This window comes from Anoplopoma fimbria, chromosome 19 (genome assembly GCF_027596085.1).
Source record: "Anoplopoma fimbria isolate UVic2021 breed Golden Eagle Sablefish chromosome 19, Afim_UVic_2022, whole genome shotgun sequence".
Taxonomy (NCBI): Eukaryota; Metazoa; Chordata; class Actinopteri; order Perciformes; family Anoplopomatidae; genus Anoplopoma; species Anoplopoma fimbria.
This window is the reverse complement of record NC_072467.1, coordinates 24,591,736-24,614,398: the sequence shown is the minus strand read 5'-3', so window position 1 is coordinate 24,614,398 and position 22,663 is coordinate 24,591,736. Positions and strand designations below refer to the sequence as shown.

At 37.5% G+C, this 22,663-nt stretch overlaps 2 protein-coding genes across 2 annotated transcripts; both read left to right on the top strand.

The window, feature by feature from the left end:
• The first annotated feature begins 733 nt into the window (after positions 1-733).
• Positions 734-15,936, top strand: smc1b (structural maintenance of chromosomes 1B). Its single transcript, XM_054620124.1, has 25 exons — positions 734-842; positions 1,935-2,123; positions 2,890-3,002; positions 3,737-3,940; positions 4,799-5,037; positions 5,305-5,566; positions 6,400-6,540; positions 6,867-6,949; positions 7,115-7,322; positions 7,845-8,030; positions 8,183-8,374; positions 8,533-8,679; positions 9,061-9,198; positions 9,406-9,522; positions 9,892-9,998; positions 10,481-10,622; positions 10,830-10,975; positions 11,995-12,148; positions 12,394-12,492; positions 12,592-12,748; positions 12,931-13,085; positions 13,378-13,529; positions 14,365-14,434; positions 15,522-15,632; positions 15,723-15,936. Exons 1-25 carry the CDS (start codon positions 734-736, stop codon positions 15,828-15,830), a joined length of 3,729 nt encoding a protein of 1,242 aa, XP_054476099.1. The 3' UTR covers positions 15,831-15,936.
• A 1,734-nt stretch (positions 15,937-17,670) lies between these two features.
• borcs5 (BLOC-1 related complex subunit 5) lies at positions 17,671-22,402 on the top strand. The gene is made up of 4 exons (XM_054620689.1): positions 17,671-17,833; positions 19,717-19,860; positions 20,644-20,801; positions 21,924-22,402. The coding sequence occupies exons 1-4, from the start codon at positions 17,776-17,778 to the stop codon at positions 22,155-22,157; spliced, it is 594 nt and encodes a 197-aa protein (XP_054476664.1). The 5' UTR covers positions 17,671-17,775; the 3' UTR covers positions 22,158-22,402.
• Positions 22,403-22,663: the final 261 nt, after the last annotated feature.

Below are 22,663 nucleotides of genomic sequence, written 5' to 3'. Positions count from 1 at the left end.
CATCAATAAATATAATTCAATACTATCATGTGTATTGTTCTGAAATGAGCCATTCAAAAGTGAGATATATTTTGTGTTTTTTAAGGAGGGAAAAGACATTAAAAGACACATTAATGCATCAATAAATATAATTCAATACTATCATGTGTATTGTTCTGAAATGAGCCATTCTGCATATAGTATTATTAGTATAGAGTATTTTTACTTTTGGTACTTGAAATATTAAATGTTTTCACATAAACTAAGTTGAGTGAATTCTTAGTGATTTATACTTAACTTTACTATGTTTTAGAGACAACTATTGTAGTTTTTCTGCACTACTTTTAATCTAAAACTTTACTAATTATTATGCAGATCCAGATTATTAATGCAAAATAAAATGCATCAATAAATATAATTAATTACTATCATGTGTATTATTCTAAAATGAGCCTTTCTGCATATAGTATTATTAGAATAGAGTATTTTAAAGTGTATTCTGATGGTAATACTTGTGTACTTTTACTTAAGTACATGTTTGACTTGTAACCACTGTGGTATTACTTTATTAAAACATTAAATACAGTATTATGATGCATTTATTTGTCCCTGAATAATCAACATTTCTGCAAACTGCAAAAATAGAACTACAAAAAACAACCATGTTTGTAGTTTTTAGGAGGGAAAGGTTCTTCCCGCCCCTTCATGATTAAATCACATTTCTCGTTTAGCTGATTGATTTATTTGCAGTAAAATGGGGTTTCTTAAACAAATCGATATTGAAAACTTTAAGTCATGGCGAGGGAGAACCGTTATCGGCCCCTTCATGAGGTTTAACTGTATAATCGGCACAAACGGCTCCGGTAAGGAACTTATTTAAGCTAGCTCTATAGCGAGCTGCCGTTAGCTTCTCCGATGCTACTAGCATGCTAGCTACCGTTAGCCCATTCTTAAAAGTTTTAAACATTACTATTTTTATGATAATGTGCTATATATATATATAAATCACTAAATATAATTTAAGGGTTATTAAAAAAAAACTAGAGGATTATTATTATAGCTTTTAAACATTTATTCGTGTTAACATTAATGCTACTTAAATGTGTTAGCTTAGCAAACGGAGCTAGCTAGCTAGCTGGCTAGCTATAATGCTAAACGTGAGAGCCAACGGCTGAAACCGTTGCTGGGATACGCTGACCGATTTGAACGCTAGCGTATCCTCAGCGTTTCTAAAAATTCTTAAACGTTTTAAACATTACTATTTTTATGATAATGGTATATATAAATAAACGGACTTATTATTATTATTTTTAAAATTTATTTCATATTATTATATTAATAAATAATTAAATTAATATTATTATATTAATAAATAATTAAATTAATTATTCATATTATTATATTAATATAATTAAATTAAATTATTATATTATTAATAAATTAATAAATAATAAATAATTTAATTAATATTAATATAATTTAATTAATAAATAATTTTATATATATTAATATTAAATTAATATTATTATATTAATAATTAAATTATTAAATAATTATTATATTAATACAACTTTAATTAAATTAATATTATTATATTAATACATAATTTAATTAAATTAATATTATTATATTAATAAATAATTAAATTAATATTCTTATTATTATATTAATACATAATTTAATTAAATTAATATTATTATATTAATAAATAATTAAATTAATTAGATTAATATTCTTACTATTATATTAATAAAAAAGAAAATGTATATTTTTATGATAATGTATATATATATATATATATATATATAAATCACTAAATATAATTTAAAAAACGAGATGATCATTATTATAGCTTTAAACATTTATTTGTTTAAAGTATAAAACCCGTCGTCAGCGTATCCTAGCAACCGTTGCTAGGATACGCTGACCTGATTTGACCCCCCCCCCCCCACCAGGTAAGTCCAACGTCATGGACGCCCTGAGCTTCGCCATGGGGGAGCGCGTGGTCGCTCTGCGCGTGAAGCACCTCAGGGACCTCGTGCACGGAGCTCACATCGGGAGGCCCGTGCACGAGCCCGTCCGCGTGACCCTCAGGTACTGCGATGACGAGGAGCACGAGACGGTGTTCAGCAGGAGCATCTCAGGTGATCATCACATAACATAATATATACATTAATATAATTAATATATATCACCACATAACAGGAAGTAATTCATGCACTGTGTTTGGTGTTAATATAATAAGAAGAATATTAATCTAATTATTTATTAATATATTAAATAATAATAATTTTTATTAATTTAATTATGTATTAATATAATAACAATAATTTTAATTTAATTTATTAATATAATAATAAGAATATTAATTTAATTATTTATTAATATAATAATAAGAATATTAATTTAATTTAATTATTTAATAATATAATAATATATATTAATTTAATTAATTTAATTTAATTATTTATTAATATAATAATTATTTAATTTCTTTAATTTAATTATTTATTAATATAATAATAAGTATATTATATTTATTCCCCCCATGTGGATATACTGTACATTATTATATTATTATTATTTATTCTTATTCTTATTCTTATTTTTTTTTATTTTATTGTATAATATGTGTATTTATTATCTGTTTCTATGTAGTTGAGCTGCTGCAACACCGAATTTCCCCCATGGGGATCAATAAAGGAATATAATAATAATAATAATATTAAAAATGTTTGCACAATTACATTTCCTATATTTTCAATTCTACTTTGCATTAAACAGATTTTGCACAGCTGCAAAAGAGAGAATATTATATTTTTATTATTAATTATAAACAAGAAGAGGAGTTTTGTTTGCAGAGTTTTGATGGTGATGCTGTCATAAATGCCTTTCATTGTGTCTTTTAAGGTGACTCCTCTGAGTATCGCATCAATGGTGATCATGTCACTCTGGCCAAATACATCGAGGAGTTGGGGAAGATCGGCATTGTGACCAAAGCTCGAAACTGTCTGGTGTTCCAGGTAAAAAACTGTTGATGTAGACACAAAGATAAACATGCTGTTGTGTAGATTGTAAGATGAGCAGATGTATGTATATACTTATTATAATCATTCTACACAGACAATTTGCATTCATTGTGGGGACTCTGTAGATGAATGAATGTAAAATGCTGTGAATACATACATTATACAAAAGCCACACTGAATATGGGCACTAAAACACACAAATACTTGGTTGAAAGATAACAAGACAGGACAGCACAATACATATCATATATAGTACAATATTTTGGAAATAAAAACACAGAATTCTCCCTATTTGATGTTAAATTATGTAACTTGTAAGATGAGCAGATGTATATGTACTCAATATATTCATGCTTCTCTTCCCAGACAATTTTCATTCATTGTGGGGACTCTGTTGCTGACTGAATGAATTTAAAGTCCTGTGTATAAATATGTAATACAAAACACACACAAATGCATGGTTGAAAGATAACGAGACAGGATACAGGACAGCACAATACATATCACATATAGTTCTATATTTTGGAGAACAAACACAGCATTCTCCCTATTTGAAGTTAAATGATGTAACTTGTTATACCTGAAGGTTCGTGTCAATCGCATGCAATCCCAAACACTCATTTCGGTTGCAGAGTAATGTAGGGACAAACTTTGCGTTGAGTCACCATAACGGCTGGTAGTAATAAAACCTTACAAACAAGTCTGTTACTCGTTATTCTTCTCACCAGGGGGCGGTGGAGTCCATAGCTCTGAAGGACCCGAAGGAGAGGACCAAGATGTTCGAGTGCATCAGTCAGTCGAAGGAGTACGCTGCAGAGTATGACTTAAAGAAAAAGGCCCTTATGAAGGCCAAAGAGGACACACAGTTTCACTTCAACAAGAAGAAATCTGCTACTGTGGAGAGGAAGCAGGTGTCCCAGGAGAAAATAGAGGTGAAGTCACAAAAGTCACACACCCAGCTAGAGTGGCTCGTTCAACCCAAATCCCCAAGGTCACCACACGTTATTTTACCTGCTGGCTACATTGATAACCAGTGAAGGAAAGAATGAAAAGTCTGGCTGATATAAATGTTCCATTCTGGAGGACACAGTGCTACTATAAAACAGTCACTTATGCTGCTGTTACTGCTTTAAGAATGAGGGGCTTTAACTTTCTCCCTGAAAACAACAAAAAGGGCATCCATGAACATCAAAACTTGTTTTCAGTTCACTAGAAGCTAGTTTGTCCGACCATGAATCAAGGCAAAAGTGTCAATAGCTGTTTATGAAATACTAAGGTGGTGTAAAAAAAACTGTTCTCATATAGAGGGATAATCATTTGGGATAACAGCATACAATTTTTAGACAATCTTTCCTCAAAGGCATTCATAGTGTTGGACTTGCTTTTACACACAAAAAGGGACAGTAAAGTGGATTGTCAGATTCTCAGTTTTGGAAGGCAATGAAAAAAAAAATGCAAAACTTAAATATTAAATTAGAAGAGGAAATTAAGATATAAGTCTTTCAAAAAGGGCACTTATTTTTGTAGAGGCCAAAAGCGCAGATGCACGTACCTGCAACCGTTAATCATGCAATCCTCTCGATATTTTTCATAAACTTTGCTCTCTCCATTCTGGAATGTAACCCATGCTTTCTCTGTTGATGTAGCAGCAGAAATAGGTTTGCTGCCCTAAATAACTGATGTATGTGTGCTCACAGGAAACACGTGTTTTGTATTTCAGTGGCCTTAGTTTCTCTTCAGCTTTCCTTTCAATCCATTGACTGGTTTCCCCCAAACTCACATTTTACCAGGCCCAGAAGTACCAGGCGCTGGTGGACAACCTTCACCAAAACCGCCTGCAGCTGAGCCTGGCTGAGCTCTACTGTAATGAGAAGGGCATCAACGCTCTCAGTGACAACCTGAAGGAGAAACAGCTGGCTGCAGCTGCTAAGAACAAGACCCTGGTGAAGGAAGAGCAGACGGCCAAAACCTACAAGAAGGAACATGGACGTCTCACCAGAGAGCAGCAGCACATAGAGAAGGAGATCCGGTATGTGTGTGTGGATCTGAAAATTATAACTGTGGGAAAAACGTATTAACCAGTACATCAGAAAATGCCCTAAAGTATAGCTAATGGGTTTAATTAATTTGTCTCTCACCAGCTGTTTTGTTTCTCCATGTAGGGATGTTTTTACGACAAGCCTCCAATGATTATCATCTGTTCAGCTCCAGTGGATTTTGCATATGTTATTAATACTTTGGTGGTCTGTGCCAATTACTATAATTAACATAGATCCCCTCTTACTCTGTCACTCAGCGCCCAGGATCATGTCCTGTCCCAGTGCCGGTCCCAGTACATCAAAGCCAAAGTTAACACCTCCCATCACATGAAGAAGGCCGAAGAGGTTCGTGAAGCCCTGAGGAAGAGTCAGAAGCTGATTGCTATTAAAGAGCAGGAGCTCGCAGAGGGACGGCAGGATATCTCTGAGCTGGAGAGGACCTGGAGGAACTATGAGAAGCAGCAGAAGAAGAAGAAGGGAGCCTCCATGGAAAGAGACATCGAGCTGGATGACAGTCAGGTGAGTCCGTGTCAGACAACGGCAGCTCCTTTCCAGTTAACATGTTCTTGAATATAGGAGGATAAAGATCGGGGTTGTAAAGTTTGTGTTTTGTGCAGCATATATTCTCAACATAAAAATAAACCCAGTGGACTGTAGGTGCAAATCTTCAATGTGTTACTCGCATACACTGTCTACATTACCGTGGCGACTTACACACACTGAGTTTGGATAACATCATTCAACTCCTTGGCAGAGCTGCACTGATAGGTCACTTTTTAAGTCCACACTTTTGTTTATATTATATGTATATTATAATTATATATATTAGACATTTTTTTGTTTGTTTTAATTTATTTATTTGAATAAAATCTTGAAAATAAAAAAGTTTTTTATCCTAATTTTTTCATGTTAATAGCAATAAATAACCACAATACAGAACTGCAGATACCGTGAAATCACAATGCACAAAAACACAACAACCTTAATGTATTTTTTCATGTATTTCTGTAAGGAATCTCTCTGTACCAAGTCAATGCCAAAATTTGAAAACATGACTATACACGTTTTTCTACAGGTACCATAGATACAGAGGGTCAAGACTCAAGTAAATCGGCGTCAAATCGACCTGGGGATGATAGAAAATGTCCCTGATAATGATACAATGTAAAAATGTGAAACTTCAGGCATATCATTAGGGGTTAATAATACATTTCCCCAAAACAGGTTGCAAACGGCAAATGAAGGAGTGCATGGAATTATTGATTTGTTTCGTTCAAGAGTCCTAGCATTTCACTGGTATTTTTATAGACTACTAAATGTCAAGTATCTTTATCCTTTATTTCCTGCTACAGCTGGAGCGATACAAAGAGCTGAAGGAGCTGGCCCGAAAGCAGGGCGCTGTCCTCAACCAGCAGGCCGAGAAACTGCACTGGGAGGTGAGAGCGGACAACGAGAAGATGGCTTTCGACCAGCGGCGTAAGAAGGAAGTGGAGGTACTGTCAGAGGCTCATTTGACCTACACCTCTTTCCAGTTAATGACCATGGATTGAGCAGCAATATTCACTCTCTTTTAGCTCTTCTTTTTGTCTCCTGAGGGAAATATCTGTTTCTTTTTGCTACTAAAAGCTCCACTATGTTCACCAGCTGGTCACTAACTTAATCTGTCAAACGTTTTGTGCCGAGCAGGTTGTGCACAGAGTGGTTTTAGCTAAACTCAGGTACCTGATGAGGCCTTAAAAGCACAAGAGAAGTGAGATGGAATCAAAATAGAAAATAATTACAGCCGCTTTAATTTCTCTTTGAACGTCATCGGTTGTAGGCTAGCATCAGGAACAACCAGACTCAGCTGGAAGATTTGATACGCAGAGCAGAGAAGATAGAGGAGTACACCAAGTCCTGCAAGTACGTCCTGTGCACACCTAGTACCACATACAATAAACTGTCTGTCTGTCCATGACAGGAAGGTGTTGATTTAACTCCATAGACAAATCCTTTACTTCCTGAAATCAGGATGTAACATCGCAGCAGAAAACCGAGCATACTTTATAGAATCACTGCATGCTTCAGGTCGTCCCTTGAGGAGTGCCGTCAGCGGGAGGAGAGCCTCAGTGCGGAGCTGCAGCGAGGCCGCCAGCGCAGCGAGGAGCTGAACCAGGAGCTGGGCCAGGTGATGGAGGAGCTGGGGAACGCACATCTGGACAGCCAGGAGAGCAGATGCCAGCAGCGGCGCAACGAGCTGCTAGAGAGGCTCCGCAGACTCTACCCTGAAACAGTGGTAAGAGACAGACGGGATAAGAGAGAAGGGATCCGTGGTGAGAGGCAGGAGACTGAAGACGTGTTAAAGAAAATATTTGGTTTGGAAAAACCCTGAAACATTAAACCAAACAAGGCTATCTAATGAAATTCATTTCAAGATCAAGCCCCTTGGAAAGCGCTGACATCAGTCAACTCCTTGATGTCAAACACCCCCTCATGCCCAATTCAGTTTCCTGGAAGATGATAATGAATCCATACATATAATCCCTTTAAATCAAAGTCTTTATTCCTTCAAGCATCGTTACAGTATACAGTAGCTATAAACCGCTTAAGTACGTGGTCATTCGTCATTTAGAACTTAATCATTTCAAGTCCCTCGTCTGTCTTCATATCTACTGTGGGCTTCTTCTTTTTTCTCATAACGTCTGGCTGCTTCTGTAGAGAGAGAGATATATATAATTAGCCTTTCACTTTATCAATGCAAATTATTCTGAACCCATTCCTTTTTTTATTATCCCTTTACCGATCATTTCTGTCCCAGTTCGGTCGTCTGTCTGACTTGTGCAGCCCGATCCATAAGAAGTACCAGCTGGCTGTCATCAAGGTGTTTGGCCGCTTCATGAACGCCATCGTGGTGTCCTCAGAGAAAGTTGCCCGGGACTGTATCTGTTTCGTCAAGGAGGAGGGAGCCGAACGCGAGACCTTCCTGCCCATCGACTACTTGGATGTAAGACATTATTTTGGGGATGGTTAAAAATGCAAGATGGTAAAGAAGGCGACGTTTTCTGTGTTCTTCAGTATGCAGAATCCTTTCTCTGCTAATCATAGTAGCACATAAACATGCATATGTGATAACCATCACCACGGTGTTTCCCCCAGGTGAGTCCTCTGAATGAGCGGCTGAGGGAGGTGCCCGGTGCCAAGATGGTGGTCGATGTTGTACAGGTTAGAGAGGCCGTGGGTGCCGCCCAGCTGAGGAAGGTGGTGCAGTTTGTCTGCGGCAACGCTCTGGTGTGTGAGACCATCAAAGAAGCACGGAGCGTGGCCTTTGACGGACAGACGCGCATCAAGGTAAGCTTGGCCCCTTAACAAACCATGGAGGTAAAAATGCAAAAAAGTACAACCTAAAAGAGGCAACGTTATAAATCTTCCAAATCCAAACATGCTTACTGCCTGAAATGTTTGACTAAACTGCCAGCAGACTTGTGATCAGCTGTGTTTTTCTGTAGACGGTCGCTCTGGACGGGACGCTGTTTACAAAGGCCGGCGTGATCTCTGGAGGCTCCAGCTACCTGAGGACCAAAGCTCGATGCTGGGACGAGAAGGACATGATGCGGCTGAAGGCACGCAAGGACCAGCTGACGGCAGAGATGCGCGTGAGTCAACACACCAAATATCACTTATTATAGGACAGAGGAGGAGGAGGGAGAGGTTGATATGCTGCAAATATCCCAATGCTTGAATCGAACCCAGAATATTTGTGGTTATACGGCATGCACTACAGATGTCACATATTTTGGAAAATCATACCATGTAAACTTAGTGCCTTAAAAGTTCAAAATTATAATATGTTAATTGATTTAGTTAATTTCCTGGGCTGTGACACATGACTTTGCGTTGTTGCTATACATTATGTGCTGTCATACTTTGCATTAATTGCTGAATTACTTTGTCAAGAACGAGACACACAAATGGGCTGAAATGACTATTCAAGAGAGCATCATTTATTCACATTTAACTTTCACTCTGTCTGACAGGATTTGATGAAGCTCAGGCGGAAGGACTCAGACCTGAAACAGATCTCTGCTCAGGCTCAGGGCATTCAGACCCGATTCAAATACTCCAAAACTGAGCTGGAAAACATTCAGAAGAAAAACATCCCTAAATGCCAAGCGGTAAGGGCAACAGAACTTTGATTTTACTCAAATGTTATCATGATTATGACAGTGTTCTTTGGCATGGCTCGTAAATAAGAGCCCCTGGTGTTTCTCGATCACTCTTCTAATCCCAATGCATATGTGATTGTACAAGGATCTATTATGTGATGGTGACACAGGAAGCAGAGGAGAATCGACGGTAAATCTCCTGCTGGTTGTTTTCAGGAGATTTCTCGGATGGAGAGCGAATTAGCAAACCTGGACTCTCAGATCCAGATGCAGCTGGAGAGTGTGGAGGCGAAGGAGGCAAAGATGGGGAAGATCAGAGACCAGATCTACCAGGTACGGCTGTACAGCGCAGTGTCATCAACAGCTTCAGTTAAATGCCTCATGGTTGTATCGTATGGTCTTCATCATTCTCAGTACCTAAAATCATAAGGTGGCTTTGTTTTGTTTTTACTGTTTTTTCACAGTATTTCACTGACATTTACTAAAGCTATTGGGCATTGTCTAATGACTGGTGTATAATTTTGTCACATATGAATGCTCATACTGTAATTTTACTATCTCTTTTTCCAGGAAGAGGGAGCCCTCCTCAATTGCTCCTCCAGATGTTTCTTCCACTTTTTCCCCCTGTTAAAAGTTGAAAAAGCTGTACAGATTGCAAAGCCTCCGGAAGCTAATTTGTGATTTGTGATATTGTGCATTTAGATTGAGGACATGGTGTTTTCTGACTTCTGTGCTGAGATCGGTGTGGACAACATCAGAGAGTATGAAAAGGAGCACCTGAAGCAGCAGACTGAGGTCGACAGGAAGCGGTACGATAAAACCACACAGCCGTATCTTCATCACCGAACTGTAAATCACACACAGAATGCATGCTTACACACACAAACACAGGAAAAGATGGATACAAGGAGAACGTCCTACTCTTTATTTACTCCTTTACACGCAACAAACATCTGTCTGAGAATAAATCAATAATAATTCATTTCAATGCATAATGAATAATGCAAGATTACTACTTCTTATCATTTCTTATATTCATGGGATATAAGGGATTTGTGGATTAATGCATAGCCTATATTAAAGAAAAGAAAAACAATGCATTTGAATAAGGATTTGGACGTCGATAACCATGGCAACGGTAAAAGCTTTGAAGCATTCAGGTCAACCTCAATATTCTACTTCAGGTTCAAAATACACTAGTTGTGTGTGGTTACATGATTGGTGCTCGTCTTACATTGATTGGTTTTTATAAGGATGTTGAGTTTTACCTTTAATATTTCTCTCTTCTCAGGCTGGAGTTTGAGAGTCAGACCACTCGCTTGAACGCACGGCTGGAGTACGAACAAGGTCAACTGGAGCAGCAGAAAAAAAAGCTCCTCAAAATGGAGGAAACCATCGACAAGGAGGAGAGAATGATGGCCGAGCAGAGGGAGGTCAGTCGACTCAGGCCTTCATTCTGTGTTCTCACCGTCAAACTGTAAAACGGGTAAAATGTGTCCAGAATGGTTAAATGAATCCTCCTGGATTATCCGTTTCCTCCAAATGAGATTTAAGAAGTCTCGTGTTTAGGGATATTTCAGTGGCTGGTTATATTTCAGCAGACCTTTTCAGCCTGATGTGTTCATCCTCTACTCCGCTAGGATGAGGAGAAGCTGCTGTCGGCGGTGGAGGAGGGTCAGAAAAAGCTGCTGGAGCTGAACAACCAGCTGCTGTCTAAGAAGAGCCAGGTGGCCGCTGCCAAAGCTGAGCAGGACCAGAAAACCCAGAGCCTCAAAGAGATCAACAAGTAACACTTATGCTACACACTGTGCTGTAGGGCTGCCACTAACGAACCCATTTTCTATCCATTAATCTCTATATTTTGACAAAACTGTATGTCAATGTATGTATACATAGTAAAAATAAATAAAAACGTAGGCTTATTATTTTAGTAAGTAGTTCAGTTCCAAGTTTCTATTCAACAGCTTTGCAAAGTAAAAAAGTAAGTTCTGCATAAACAAGGTGCAAAATGTTTGGAGTCTAAAATGGTGTCAAGTTTAAAGTCCAATTTAAATATTGAAATCAAACATTCGTTCGACATTTGTCGTAATGTAAGAATGGCAACAAGACCAAAGGTTCTGGCTCTTTTCTTGGAAACTATATTTGCAGCTGCAGAGACGAGATGTTTAGAAAAAAGATGTGGCATAAAATTAAAGGATTCAATTATTGGATTTTGCTGGTCAAAGGTCAAGGTCCTTGGAACATCAAAAAAGGCGTTTTTCGGTCATAACTCAAGATTTCATATGCTAATTATGACAATTAGGAATGACATTTTTGGACAGACATGGATTTAAACTGCAACTTGACTTGTTGGCGGAGGCAGAGAACCAGGAGGCAATTAGTCAAGTTTAAGAAATTTCCAGATGACCTAAATTATAAAATCCTACAGGAAGACAAATGTTGGCGCTTAACTCCTGTCTGTCAATTCAAGTCTGTTTTATTGGCATGAAAGTTTCAAAAAACTATGTTGCCAAAGCATCAACATAAAAAGGTACACAATAATAATAATAAGAATATTACCACATAATTAACACAACATCATTGATTGTTATATATTAATATATATACAGTATGACAGGGACATTTCAACAAACACTGTGTGAATGAGTTGTTGTCACTGAGCCTGAACTCGGTCGGGATCTGTCTCTGCTTTATATTTCTGACAGTACAGAGATATTCGGCCAATTCATAATCAATTTTTCGGGTCCAGATAAAATTCCAATCTACTTTGGCTTTCGGTTTCTTCTTTCCCAATCTTTCTCTCAGAGAGCTGGTGAAGCTTCAGCGGGAGGTGATGTGCGCTGAGACGGCCTTGGAGCAGAAACGCTTGGCCCGACACAACATGCTGCTGGCCTGCAAGATCCAGAGTCTGCCCATCATTCTGCTGTCGGGGAGCCTGGATGAAATCAGTGAAGTGCGGGTAAGACGGAGAGAGTGAAGTGGTCTCTGTGTCTTTTCAATAACACCCGCACAGTTTTGAAAAAGTACTGGATATTAATTTAAGTTCAAATTGAAATATAATAAAGAAATGTAATAAAATAAGCTGTAGCTTCCCCCTCACATTATAGTAATAAAGTCTGAGAAACCCAGCTGGTTTTTGCAAAAGTAATAAAGCAACTTTTGATGTCAGTGTTACTTGATGGCTGTTCCCTCTCTTCTGTGCAGCTGGACACAGACTCTGAAAGCACTTCAACCACCATGAACATCTATGAGAGAGAGGCACAACTCGTCATCGACTTCTCCGGCCTGGAGCCAGAACTCAGGGCGAGACATCAAGCCTCATTTTCTCCCAATGCTGTTTATTCCCATGGCCATAAATGCATCTATAACATGCGTTGAATATGTGTGTGTGTGTGCGTGCAGAGACTGCAGACAGAGGAGGAGGTGGAGGCCTTCATGGAGAGGCTGAAGGAGTCCGTCTCCTCCGTAGAGGGAGTGCTGCATCGCACCACCACCCCGAACCTCAAAGCTCTGGCTAAGATGAGGGAGGTGAAGGACAAACTACAGGGAGTCACGGACGGTAATTTTGTTCTTCAATGCATCTATCAAGTTTTTTCAATTCAAATTTAAACTATTGATATTAATGAATGTGTAAGACTAGGGGGTTTACTTCTTTCTCAGTAGTCAGCGCTACAGTTGTAATACGATAATTAAAGTATCCGGATGTGCTGAGTCACCGTTTGTTTCCTGTCCCTCGCTCAGCGTTTGACGCCAGCACCAGAGAGGCCAGAAAATGCAGTCAGGAGTTCGAGCGAGTCAAAGCCAAACGGTTGAACCTCTTTTGCCGGTGCTTCGAACACGTTTGTATCGTAATCGATCAGATCTACAAAAGAATATGCAGGAACAACAGCGCCCAGGTGAAGCAACAAAACCACCAACCACAGAAACACACTCTCAAGTTTCTTTGTTTTTAATGTGTTTATCTGCTTTTGAGTTGTTTTTTCTTGCCTCTCCAACATTCATGTTTGTAAAAAAGTACTCTTAACGTAAGCTTTACTTTGATATACTTACTCATAACCAACCAGTAGGATTTATGTGCTCTTTAAATGTGATTTACTCTATTTTAAAGTATTAAAAGTAGGTGTATTTACACATCTACACTAACCTGACCTGTTGTTAAATGACAACATCCTGCTTTTTGTGCTCCAGGCCATCCTGAGTGCAGAGAATCCAGACGAGCCGTATCTCGGCGGCATCAACTACAACTGCGTGGCGCCGGGGAAACGCTTCATGTCCATGGACAACCTGTCCGGTGGAGAGAAGGCCATCGCTGCCCTCGCCCTGGTGTTTGCCATCCACAGGTAACAGTAACACCAAGCAGACTAGGCAACAATATTTAATACAAAACATAAGATTATGTCATTTCTTTCACTGTTGAAGGTTTTTCTTTTCCGATTCCGAGGGTCCAAGGACAGGATGGCGTTTGCTGGACCGATTTCAAAGCCCTCTGACGCATATATGTGATTTGATTTATAAGGCTAAATAGATAAATTGAATTAACAGTCATTTAAAATATGGGGAACTGGAAAATTGTGGTTATTGTAAAAACAGAGAGTGAACATCAAATTCAAGATACAGAAACTGGACATAAAAGCACCAATATTACAAGTAGAATAAACAGAATAATAAATCTGTAATGAGAGATTGATTTACCAACATCATATTTCCCCAAATCATTTCACAAAATCTGTGTTAGCCGGACAGCTGGATAATTACTCCCCACAGCTATAAAAACAAACGCCAACAAACAGGAAATACAGCATCTGTTGACACAAAACGTCTTTCAGAAGCTCCCCCAGTAGACTTGGGGTACTTAACTTATAATGACCAAGAGCTTTTAAACTGATGAATGGACTATTAAAGTAAAATATATGTTATTTGGAGCGCCTGTTGATCCTCTCATCTTTCACACCATTAACTTTATGCAAAGAACTCTCTTCTAGAGAGACACTTAACATCTCTCTGCTGCTGATTCTGTCCTATTCTCTTTTGTACTAAAAAACATTTGTTAATTAAATACTTTATCACCTATTTTAAAGAAAATGTTCCATCTTTTCTAATCCCAGCGGTGTGGCTCTAACATTTGACCCACATCACTGGTTCACTGTTTGACACATTTGTTTTTTTGTCCCTCAGCTTCCGTCCTGCTCCCTTCTTCATCTTGGACGAGGTGGATGCAGCGCTGGACAACACGAACATTGGAAAGGTACGATTCCAGCTGCGTCCAGTGTTTACAATGAATATCTACAGTAGTGATAAAACAACTAATCAGATAAGCAATTTACTATTTCAGTAATTTATCAATAAGAAATGCCAGTAAGCTTTGATTCCGTGCTCTCCAATGTGAGGATTTGCTTTGTCTATTTGACTGAATATCTTTGAATTTCGACCGTTTGACGGACAATACAGAACATTTTAAGTAATCACCCTGATTTGAAACAGGGGAAAATACAGGCCTCCTCCTGCAACTCTCACCTGTCTGTCCTAAGCCCCTCCCACCAGACGAGTATGGGCATATGCAAGCGCTTCATACAGTAACTTGTACAAGTACTAGTCGTTCATTCAAGATCTCAATCGGATTCTGATCTTGCAATTTTAATAGAATGACCGTACTATTTTCATTGCAAACTTGTTGGCTTGTAAAGGATGACATGCTGTGATTTGAGGCTCTATTAAGCTACTCTATCAGTGAAGTGATTCAGAGATAGAGAGAAATATGTTGCTGATACTTTAGCTTTCAAATCCAACTTTCACCGAAAGGACGTGCATCTGTATTTGTAGAACAGCCAATAGACAGCCCTCTTTATGAAATGACCTGTGATTGGCTAAAGTCTGAACATAGAGCCAAGAGGATGTGCAGAAATGTAGTTTTCTCTCAGAACACTTAAATCACAATATGCTGAAAGGTTATTTAGGATTTTTAAATTTTTGCCCAATAAAGAAAATAAATAAATCATATCCACACATTGATATGAAACACTGCATTGTCTACTTTGGGCACAGTTTTACTTGTGAGTCAGAGCAGTTAGCACTCTTTGGATTTTCTAGCAACTTTGTGACTGAAATGACAAACAGAAAACCAAAGACTTTTTCTATCAACTTTACTTTGCCCACAAGTAAATGTGTGTTTAGTTTAATGTCAGTTGAATAGATTAATGTTATATATCCCACATTACATCACATAATTATTTAGGTTTCTTAAAGGCTTTGAGTGAGTTCATCTATGCACTTTTATCTTATTTTAACAAATAACATCCCTGCATACGTTGTGTGTGTATTTTGTTTGTATCCAGGTGACCAGCTTCATCAGAGAGGAGTCCAGGGAGAACATGCAGATCATCGTCATCTCCCTGAAGGAGGAGTTTTTCTCCAAGTCTGACGCTTTGCTGGGAGTCTACTCAGATGTAACAAACTCTTAAAACAACAAGAAGAAGCACTCATTCATTTCTATATGTTGTTACAATACAGTGACTTTGATATTCTCTTCCTCACAGTTTGAAGAATGCATGTTCAGCCGCATCCTGACCCTTGACCTGCGACCCTACCCTCTGGTTGACGAGGACAACGGGAGACAGGCGGACACAGAGAAGACACCTGCATGAAGCCTCGTTGTATGTACGTCTGTTTCACTGTCGTTCTTTGACCATGTCAGTGGTTCTCAGTGTTCTCGGAAAAAGTAGTTATTTTATTATTAAATTGATTATTATGTTCAATTTCAGGCTGTTTTACTGAGAAGATTTTTGTAAGTTTATGAGCCTGTTTTGTGTTTATATCTTCTTTCAAGTGTTGTCAATATAATCCTGTTATCAATAACAAGACAGCAGTTAAATACAGCAGTTTTACTCCTACAGATTACTACATTTAAATGGTTGGATTCTAAATACAAGTGTTAAAAAAAAATGCATTCATGTTTCTAAAATGTTGTTTATGTCTATGTTAATTCCACAGTGATACATGTTGGTATATGACTTGTTTTTATACTTGTTAATTTTACTTGGAAGTGTTTTTATTCCAGTTCTGCTTTTAAGGGCTTTTGTCCTGATCATTAAATCTACAGATTTAAAGATGATTTGCATATTTGTTGTTTTGTATTATTATGTGGAAGTCTGAATTGGATCAGCAGGGGTTGAATAAATATGAATTTATTTCATTACGATTACACAATTTTAAAATACTCTGATACAAGATTCAAAATCTTGCTTGCGTATTTAATAGGCAACTATTTTGATAATTGTTTCATAGTCATACTCATTATTCATGGGTTAAGTATTCTGGGGTTTTGTTTTTCAGTTTTTCAATTTTTTTTTAGCATGGAGTACTTTTACTTGCAGTACACTGAAGTAATATAATTAATGCAGTACTTTTTTACGTGGAATGGAGTACTTATATATTGTGGTATTTGTTTGTTATTTACTTTTCATAAGAACACAGAAAAACAAAAATGATACATATGTACTTACTGGATACAAAACACTTAAAAAAACAAAAACACTTATAAATAAAAATGTATTTAAAACAATAACAACAAGGGGAGGATTAAATGTTTAATGCAGCACTTTTACGTGGAAAGTAGTACTTTTATATTGTACTGTTTAGTTGTTTAATTTGTTGAACATGGAGTACTTTTACTTGCAGTACACTTTGCTGAAGTAATATAATTAATGCAGTACTTTTACGTGGAATGGAGTACTTTATATTGTGGAATTTTTTTGTTATTTACTTTTCATAAGAACACAGAAAAACAAAAATGATACATGTGTACTTACTGGATACAAAACACTTAAAAAAAAAAACACTTATAAATAAAAAGTTAGAAATGATTAATGCAGTACTTTTACGTGGAATGTAGTACTTTTATATTGTACTGTTTAGTTTTTTAATTTGTAGTTGAACAAAAGGGATACATGTGTACTTACTGGATACAAAACACTTAAAAAAACAAAAACACTTATAAATAAAAAGTTATTTAAAACAATAACAACAAGGGGATTAGCATGGAGTACTTTTACTTGCAGTACACTTTGCTGAAGTAATATAATTAATGCAGTACTTTTACTGCACTTAAAAAAACAAAAACACTTATAAATAAAAAGTTATTTAAAACAATAACAACAATCCATCTCTTAAATAAACTACTAAATGTACATAAACTGTACACACACACACACACACACACACACACACACACACACACACACACACACACACACACACACACACATACCCATTCATATATTCACATCACCAGCAGTAGGGGGCAGTATTACGTCATGAAAAACGTGCAGGAGGAAAACCACGTGATCAATATTTACGGAAGTGATTCCTCGTCCTGACCTGTCTTCTCTTCTGTCAGCACCAACCCCTCCAGAGGCCCTGTGTCTGGCTCTGTCTGGCTCCTTGTGGGTCTCTGTGTGTCTGCAGGTCGGTGGTGGAGGAGGTGGAGGAGGAGTATATGCAGACCTGGTGGTGCTGTGACATCCTGGAGGCTTCTCTCTGCTGTCTGGGAGGAAACACTGACTGACAAAGCTACCAGCAGCTAGCAGCAGCATGGGGGCCGAGCAGAGTGTGGAGGCTGAGCACAAACACTCTGACTACAGCTCCTCAGGTGAGACGGCCTCTGTGGCATGGCTGGGAATGTGTGCTTCAGTGTGTGTGTGTGTGTGCTGGCTATTGTGGCTAAATTATTATTATATTCCTTTATTGATCCCCATGGGGGAAATTCAAGTGTTGCAGCAGCTCAACTACACAGACACAGACAATAAATACACATACTATACAACTACACAGACAATAAATACACATACTATACAACTACACAGACAATAAATACACATACTATACAACTACACAGACAATAAATACACATACTATACAACTACACAGACAATAAATACACATACTGAAGAAACATACTTTTATTTGAGTATTCCCATTTTATGCATTATACTACATCTCAAAGTGATTGTTTGTATTTCTTACTTCAGTATTTACATTACATTATTACAATAAGTGTATTCAACATAGAGAACTACTAGTCACCAGAAGTCAATAAGTGCATCTCCTTTCTTAAACAAGCATCTTAAAGCATAAACCAGAGCAAAATACAGAAACAAACTAATACATAGAGAACAATACAATAAGTGCTAAAAACAAACTAATACCAATACAATAAGTGCAACAAACTAATACTTACTTACTTGATAATTACCCATAACAGTGACTTTCTTGCATAAAACTGACTCAGATTTAAGCCATTCGGCCTAAAGAGTACTTTCACTTTTGATACCTTTGCATGATTTGCTGTTACTTTAAGTATGCATATAAATAAACTTTATTTATATGCATACAAGTAAAAGTAGAATAGAAAAGTCCAATATAAATATGTATATATATTTATTGTATTTTTCTGTTCTACTTTTACTTGAATAAATATTTACTTGAATAAAAGGTTGCACAACCAGCTCTGCTCCCAGTAGACCACATGACACATGACACTAAAAACCTGTGCAATACAAATACACTGTGCAATAAAGTTATAATAGTTATTCTGTCTGTATATATAATATTTCAGTTATTGTGGATTCTTTACTGAATTTATTGCTTATTTGCTATTTATAATACTTATTTTTGATCTTGTTTTTTTACCTATGTCTCTTGTTTGCACTATACCCTATGCTGCTGTAAATGTATCTCTCTTATCTTATAAAAGAAAGTTGTTATACTTTACTAAAGTGTATATATATATATATATATATACAGTACCAGTCAAAAGTTTGGACACACCTTCTCATTCAATGGTTTTTTTTATTTAATTTTTTTTCTACATTGTAGATTAATATTGAAGACATCCAAACTATGAAGGAACACATATGGAATTATGTGGTAAACAAACAAATGCTCAACAAAGCAGAATATGTTTTATATTTTAGATTATTCAAAGTATGAATGAGAAGGTGTGTCCAAACTTTTGACTGGTACTGTATATAATATTAAAAAAATCACAATACTATAACGAACACCTTCTCATTCAACTACTTTGAAGAATCTAAAATATAAAACATATTCTGGTTTGTTGAGCATTTGTTTGTTTACCACATAATTCCATATGTGTTCCTTCATAGTTTGGATGTCTTCAATATTAATCTACAATGTAGAAAAAAATAAAAATAAAGAAAAACCATTGAATGAGAAGGTGTGTCCAAACGTTTGACTGGTACTGTATGTACTTTACTTTAGTCAAATAATGGATAAAGTTCTTGTTATGGTGTATTTTTACATTGTGACATTACTTTTTTTTTTACACCAAGAAAGGATGTGAATACTTATTTCCCAAATGTCCAAAATGACAAAGCAAATATTTCCTCTAAATCTTGAAAATCGTACTTAAATAATTCTCTTATTCACCAGCTATTGACCTGATTGCAACAAGATGAGGTGATGTGAAGGAACCGCTGCCTGTCGGTATTAACATGTATGTTGTCATTGCAGTGGTGCCGTCCCCGGCAAAGCAGAAGGCAAAGATGGATGACATCGTCGTCGTGGCTCAGGGGACCCAGTCGATGCGAAATATCCACAACGACCCAGATGTCATCAAGCTCCAGGAGATACCCACCTTTCAGCCACTTTTAAAAGGTAACTTTTTTAAGTCTTCCAGCTGCTGATATTAATTATTGTGTCATCTTTCAGATCGATTAGTTCATTAGGTTGCACACTTGAATCGACACCTGCTCACCCACAGCAGATATCACGTATTCTCTGACAGATGTTCTGTGACTTTTGGGGAATATATGTAGAAATGCATATTAATAAAACTCATTTGATGCAGGAGACACAATAAGTAACGGTAAATGTCAAATGGATTTGTGCTTGTATAGCACCTTTCTTGTCTTTCGCCCACTCGAAGCGCTTTACCCAACATGTCGTTCGCCCATTTCAGCTTTTCAGTTGCAGAGCGCATAAATATAAATTACTTTTGCAGGTGCCAAAATCTTAAAACAAACTGAAAGCAAAAGTTACACTGATAGCTTCCAACAAATTAAATAAAAGTTCACAATGTTTCGAATAGTGTTGATGTCTGGCAAAGATCATTTTAATAATGAAATGTTGCTCTATTCATGTACTTATGTTGGAAGCTATCAGTAGATTGTGCAGATCTTCTTTCTGACTTCCATCATTTGAGGGTTTCGTGTAATTTTCAACAAGTTCCCACCAGTCCATTTTTAAAGCTAATCGTTGCTGCAACCCATTGGCACTGTGTTAGAAGGTGTATAATGAGCCTGTGTGGGCACACACTCCTGAAATACCAAGACTCTGTCACATCCTTTGCTGAGTTAATTACAATAATTACATAGTGTCACGCAGTTGTCAAGTGTTCCAACATGTCTGTATAAGTCCTTTGCATTCTGCTCTCCACAGGAGTGCTGAGTGGCCAGACGTCACCCAGCAGTGTTTGTCTGGAAAGGCTGGATGCTGCTCAGGTTCTGCAGCTCTGCGTCCGCTACCAGGACCATCTGCACCAGTGTGCCGAGGCCGTGGCCTTCGACCAGAACGCCCTGGTCAAGAGGATCAAAGAGGTAAGGCTGCAGAAGTCCAGCATGAGATATTTAATTCCTTAATCCCAAAATAACCATTTTAACTATAGTGTTTTGCTGTTGAATGAAGAGGGTTAATGCCAGAATGGTTAAGAAACATAAAATCCACTAACATAAGCATCTTTTGTTTAATTCCATAGCTATCTTTCAGGAAATATTTTACTTTAAGTTGTGCATAATGCAGGATGAACACTGATCTATCTGGCTTTATCTTTGCCAAGGAGCTGGAAGCATCAGTGAGTCCAAACCGAGGATCTATTCAGTGTTTCACTTCATCTTGAGCTTTTCGGTTAAACACATCCTGTGTGCTCTGATGAGGGTCTGTTAGACAGAAAGCTTGAAAGAAAGTGAAACGCTGCATTGATCTCAGTGTGTTTATATCTTTTATATCAATTCAAGTTGTGCAGAAATGATAAAGTGACCATCAGAAAATCAACATCCAGTTTTGTTAACATATTTTATTGATTTTCAAAGTTATTTTATACCACAAGAGTGAAATATATGAAACATGTACAGTACCAGTCAAAAGTTTGGACACACCTTCTCATTCAACTACTTTGAAGAATCTAAAATATAAAACATATTCTGGTTTGTTGAGCATTTGTTTGTTTACCACATAATTCCATATGTGTTCCTTCATAGTTTGGATGTCTTCAATATTAATCTACAATGTAGAAAAAAATAAAAATAAAGAAAAAACATTGAGTGTGTCCAAACTTTTGACTGGTACTGTATATCTGACTTCGATTCTCCTACACATCCCCCAAATAAAAATAGTATTTAAATAGGGAGGGGGAGAACATTTACATACATTTTAATCATCAATTCATCTTTTTAAGTCATTAATCAAGTACTAAGCAATAAAAATGACTCAGAAAATGTGAAACTACACATTTATTAGACTCTTGGCATCGTCAGGATTTCACCAATTAACACCTCTTATTCTGTAAACTTGGATTTGAATCTCATTAGTGAGAGATGCTTGCACCGTGCGTTTTTGTATCACATTAATCACATTCACACATTAGGGTGTTGCTGATGTAGAATTTGACAAGTTGTTTTAAGTCTTATCTCTCTTTCTCTCTCTCGACTCTCTCCTTCCAGATGGACTTGTCAGTGGAAACCTTGTTCAGCATCATGCAGGAGCGCCAGAAACGCTACGCCAAGTACGCCGAGCAGATCCAGAAGGTCAACGAGATGTCCATGATCCTGAGGCGCATCCAGATGGGCATCGACCAGACGGTGCCGCTGATGGAGCGCCTCAACAACATGCTGCCCGAGAGCGAGCGCCTGGAGCCCTTCAGCATGAGGCCCGATGGGGATTCTGCCACAAAGTAGCCTCCTTAAAGCCACAACAGCTGCCTCTTTATGAGTCTCCATCCAGTCGTTCAGCCAGGAGGAAGAGCAGGTCTGTCCAGCTGTAGGGAATAACAGCTAAGTTTTTTTTTTTTTTGCTTAGTAGAGGTACAGATAAGGTGTTAATGTGTGAGGCTGCTCCAGTCAGTTTCCAGGTCAGTTCTTTTGCTTAGTTTTGCTGAAAACACATGCTCTTAATCAGCAACATCATACTTACTGTAGCATCTTTGCTCACACACACACACACACACACACACACACACACACACACACACACACACACACACACACACACACACACACACACACACACACACACACACACACACACGTTCGTACCTAACACAACCCTCTGCTAATGGCCGCTGCAGTTGCCAATTTATGAAGTGCTGTAATCAAACAGCAGACGGCTTGGAGATTATTACATCTCCCCTCCATGCAAGGGAATCAAACTGGCGGTCTTCCAGGCACACGCTTTCCTTACTTAC

Coding starts and splice junctions, on each gene's coding strand:
- smc1b (XM_054620124.1), top strand. CDS start 734: ATGGGGTTTCTTAAACAAATCGATATTGAAAACTTTAAGTCATGGCGA. Junction 3,941..4,798: donor TGTCCCAGGAGAAAATAGAG/GTGAAGTCACAA, acceptor ACATTTTACCAG/GCCCAGAAGTACCAGGCGCT. Junction 7,323..7,844: donor GACTCTACCCTGAAACAGTG/GTAAGAGACAGA, acceptor TTTCTGTCCCAG/TTCGGTCGTCTGTCTGACTT.
- borcs5 (XM_054620689.1), top strand. CDS start 17,776: ATGGGGGCCGAGCAGAGTGTGGAGGCTGAGCACAAACACTCTGACTAC. Junction 19,861..20,643: donor CTTTCAGCCACTTTTAAAAG/GTAACTTTTTTA, acceptor TGCTCTCCACAG/GAGTGCTGAGTGGCCAGACG. Junction 20,802..21,923: donor TGGTCAAGAGGATCAAAGAG/GTAAGGCTGCAG, acceptor CTCTCCTTCCAG/ATGGACTTGTCAGTGGAAAC.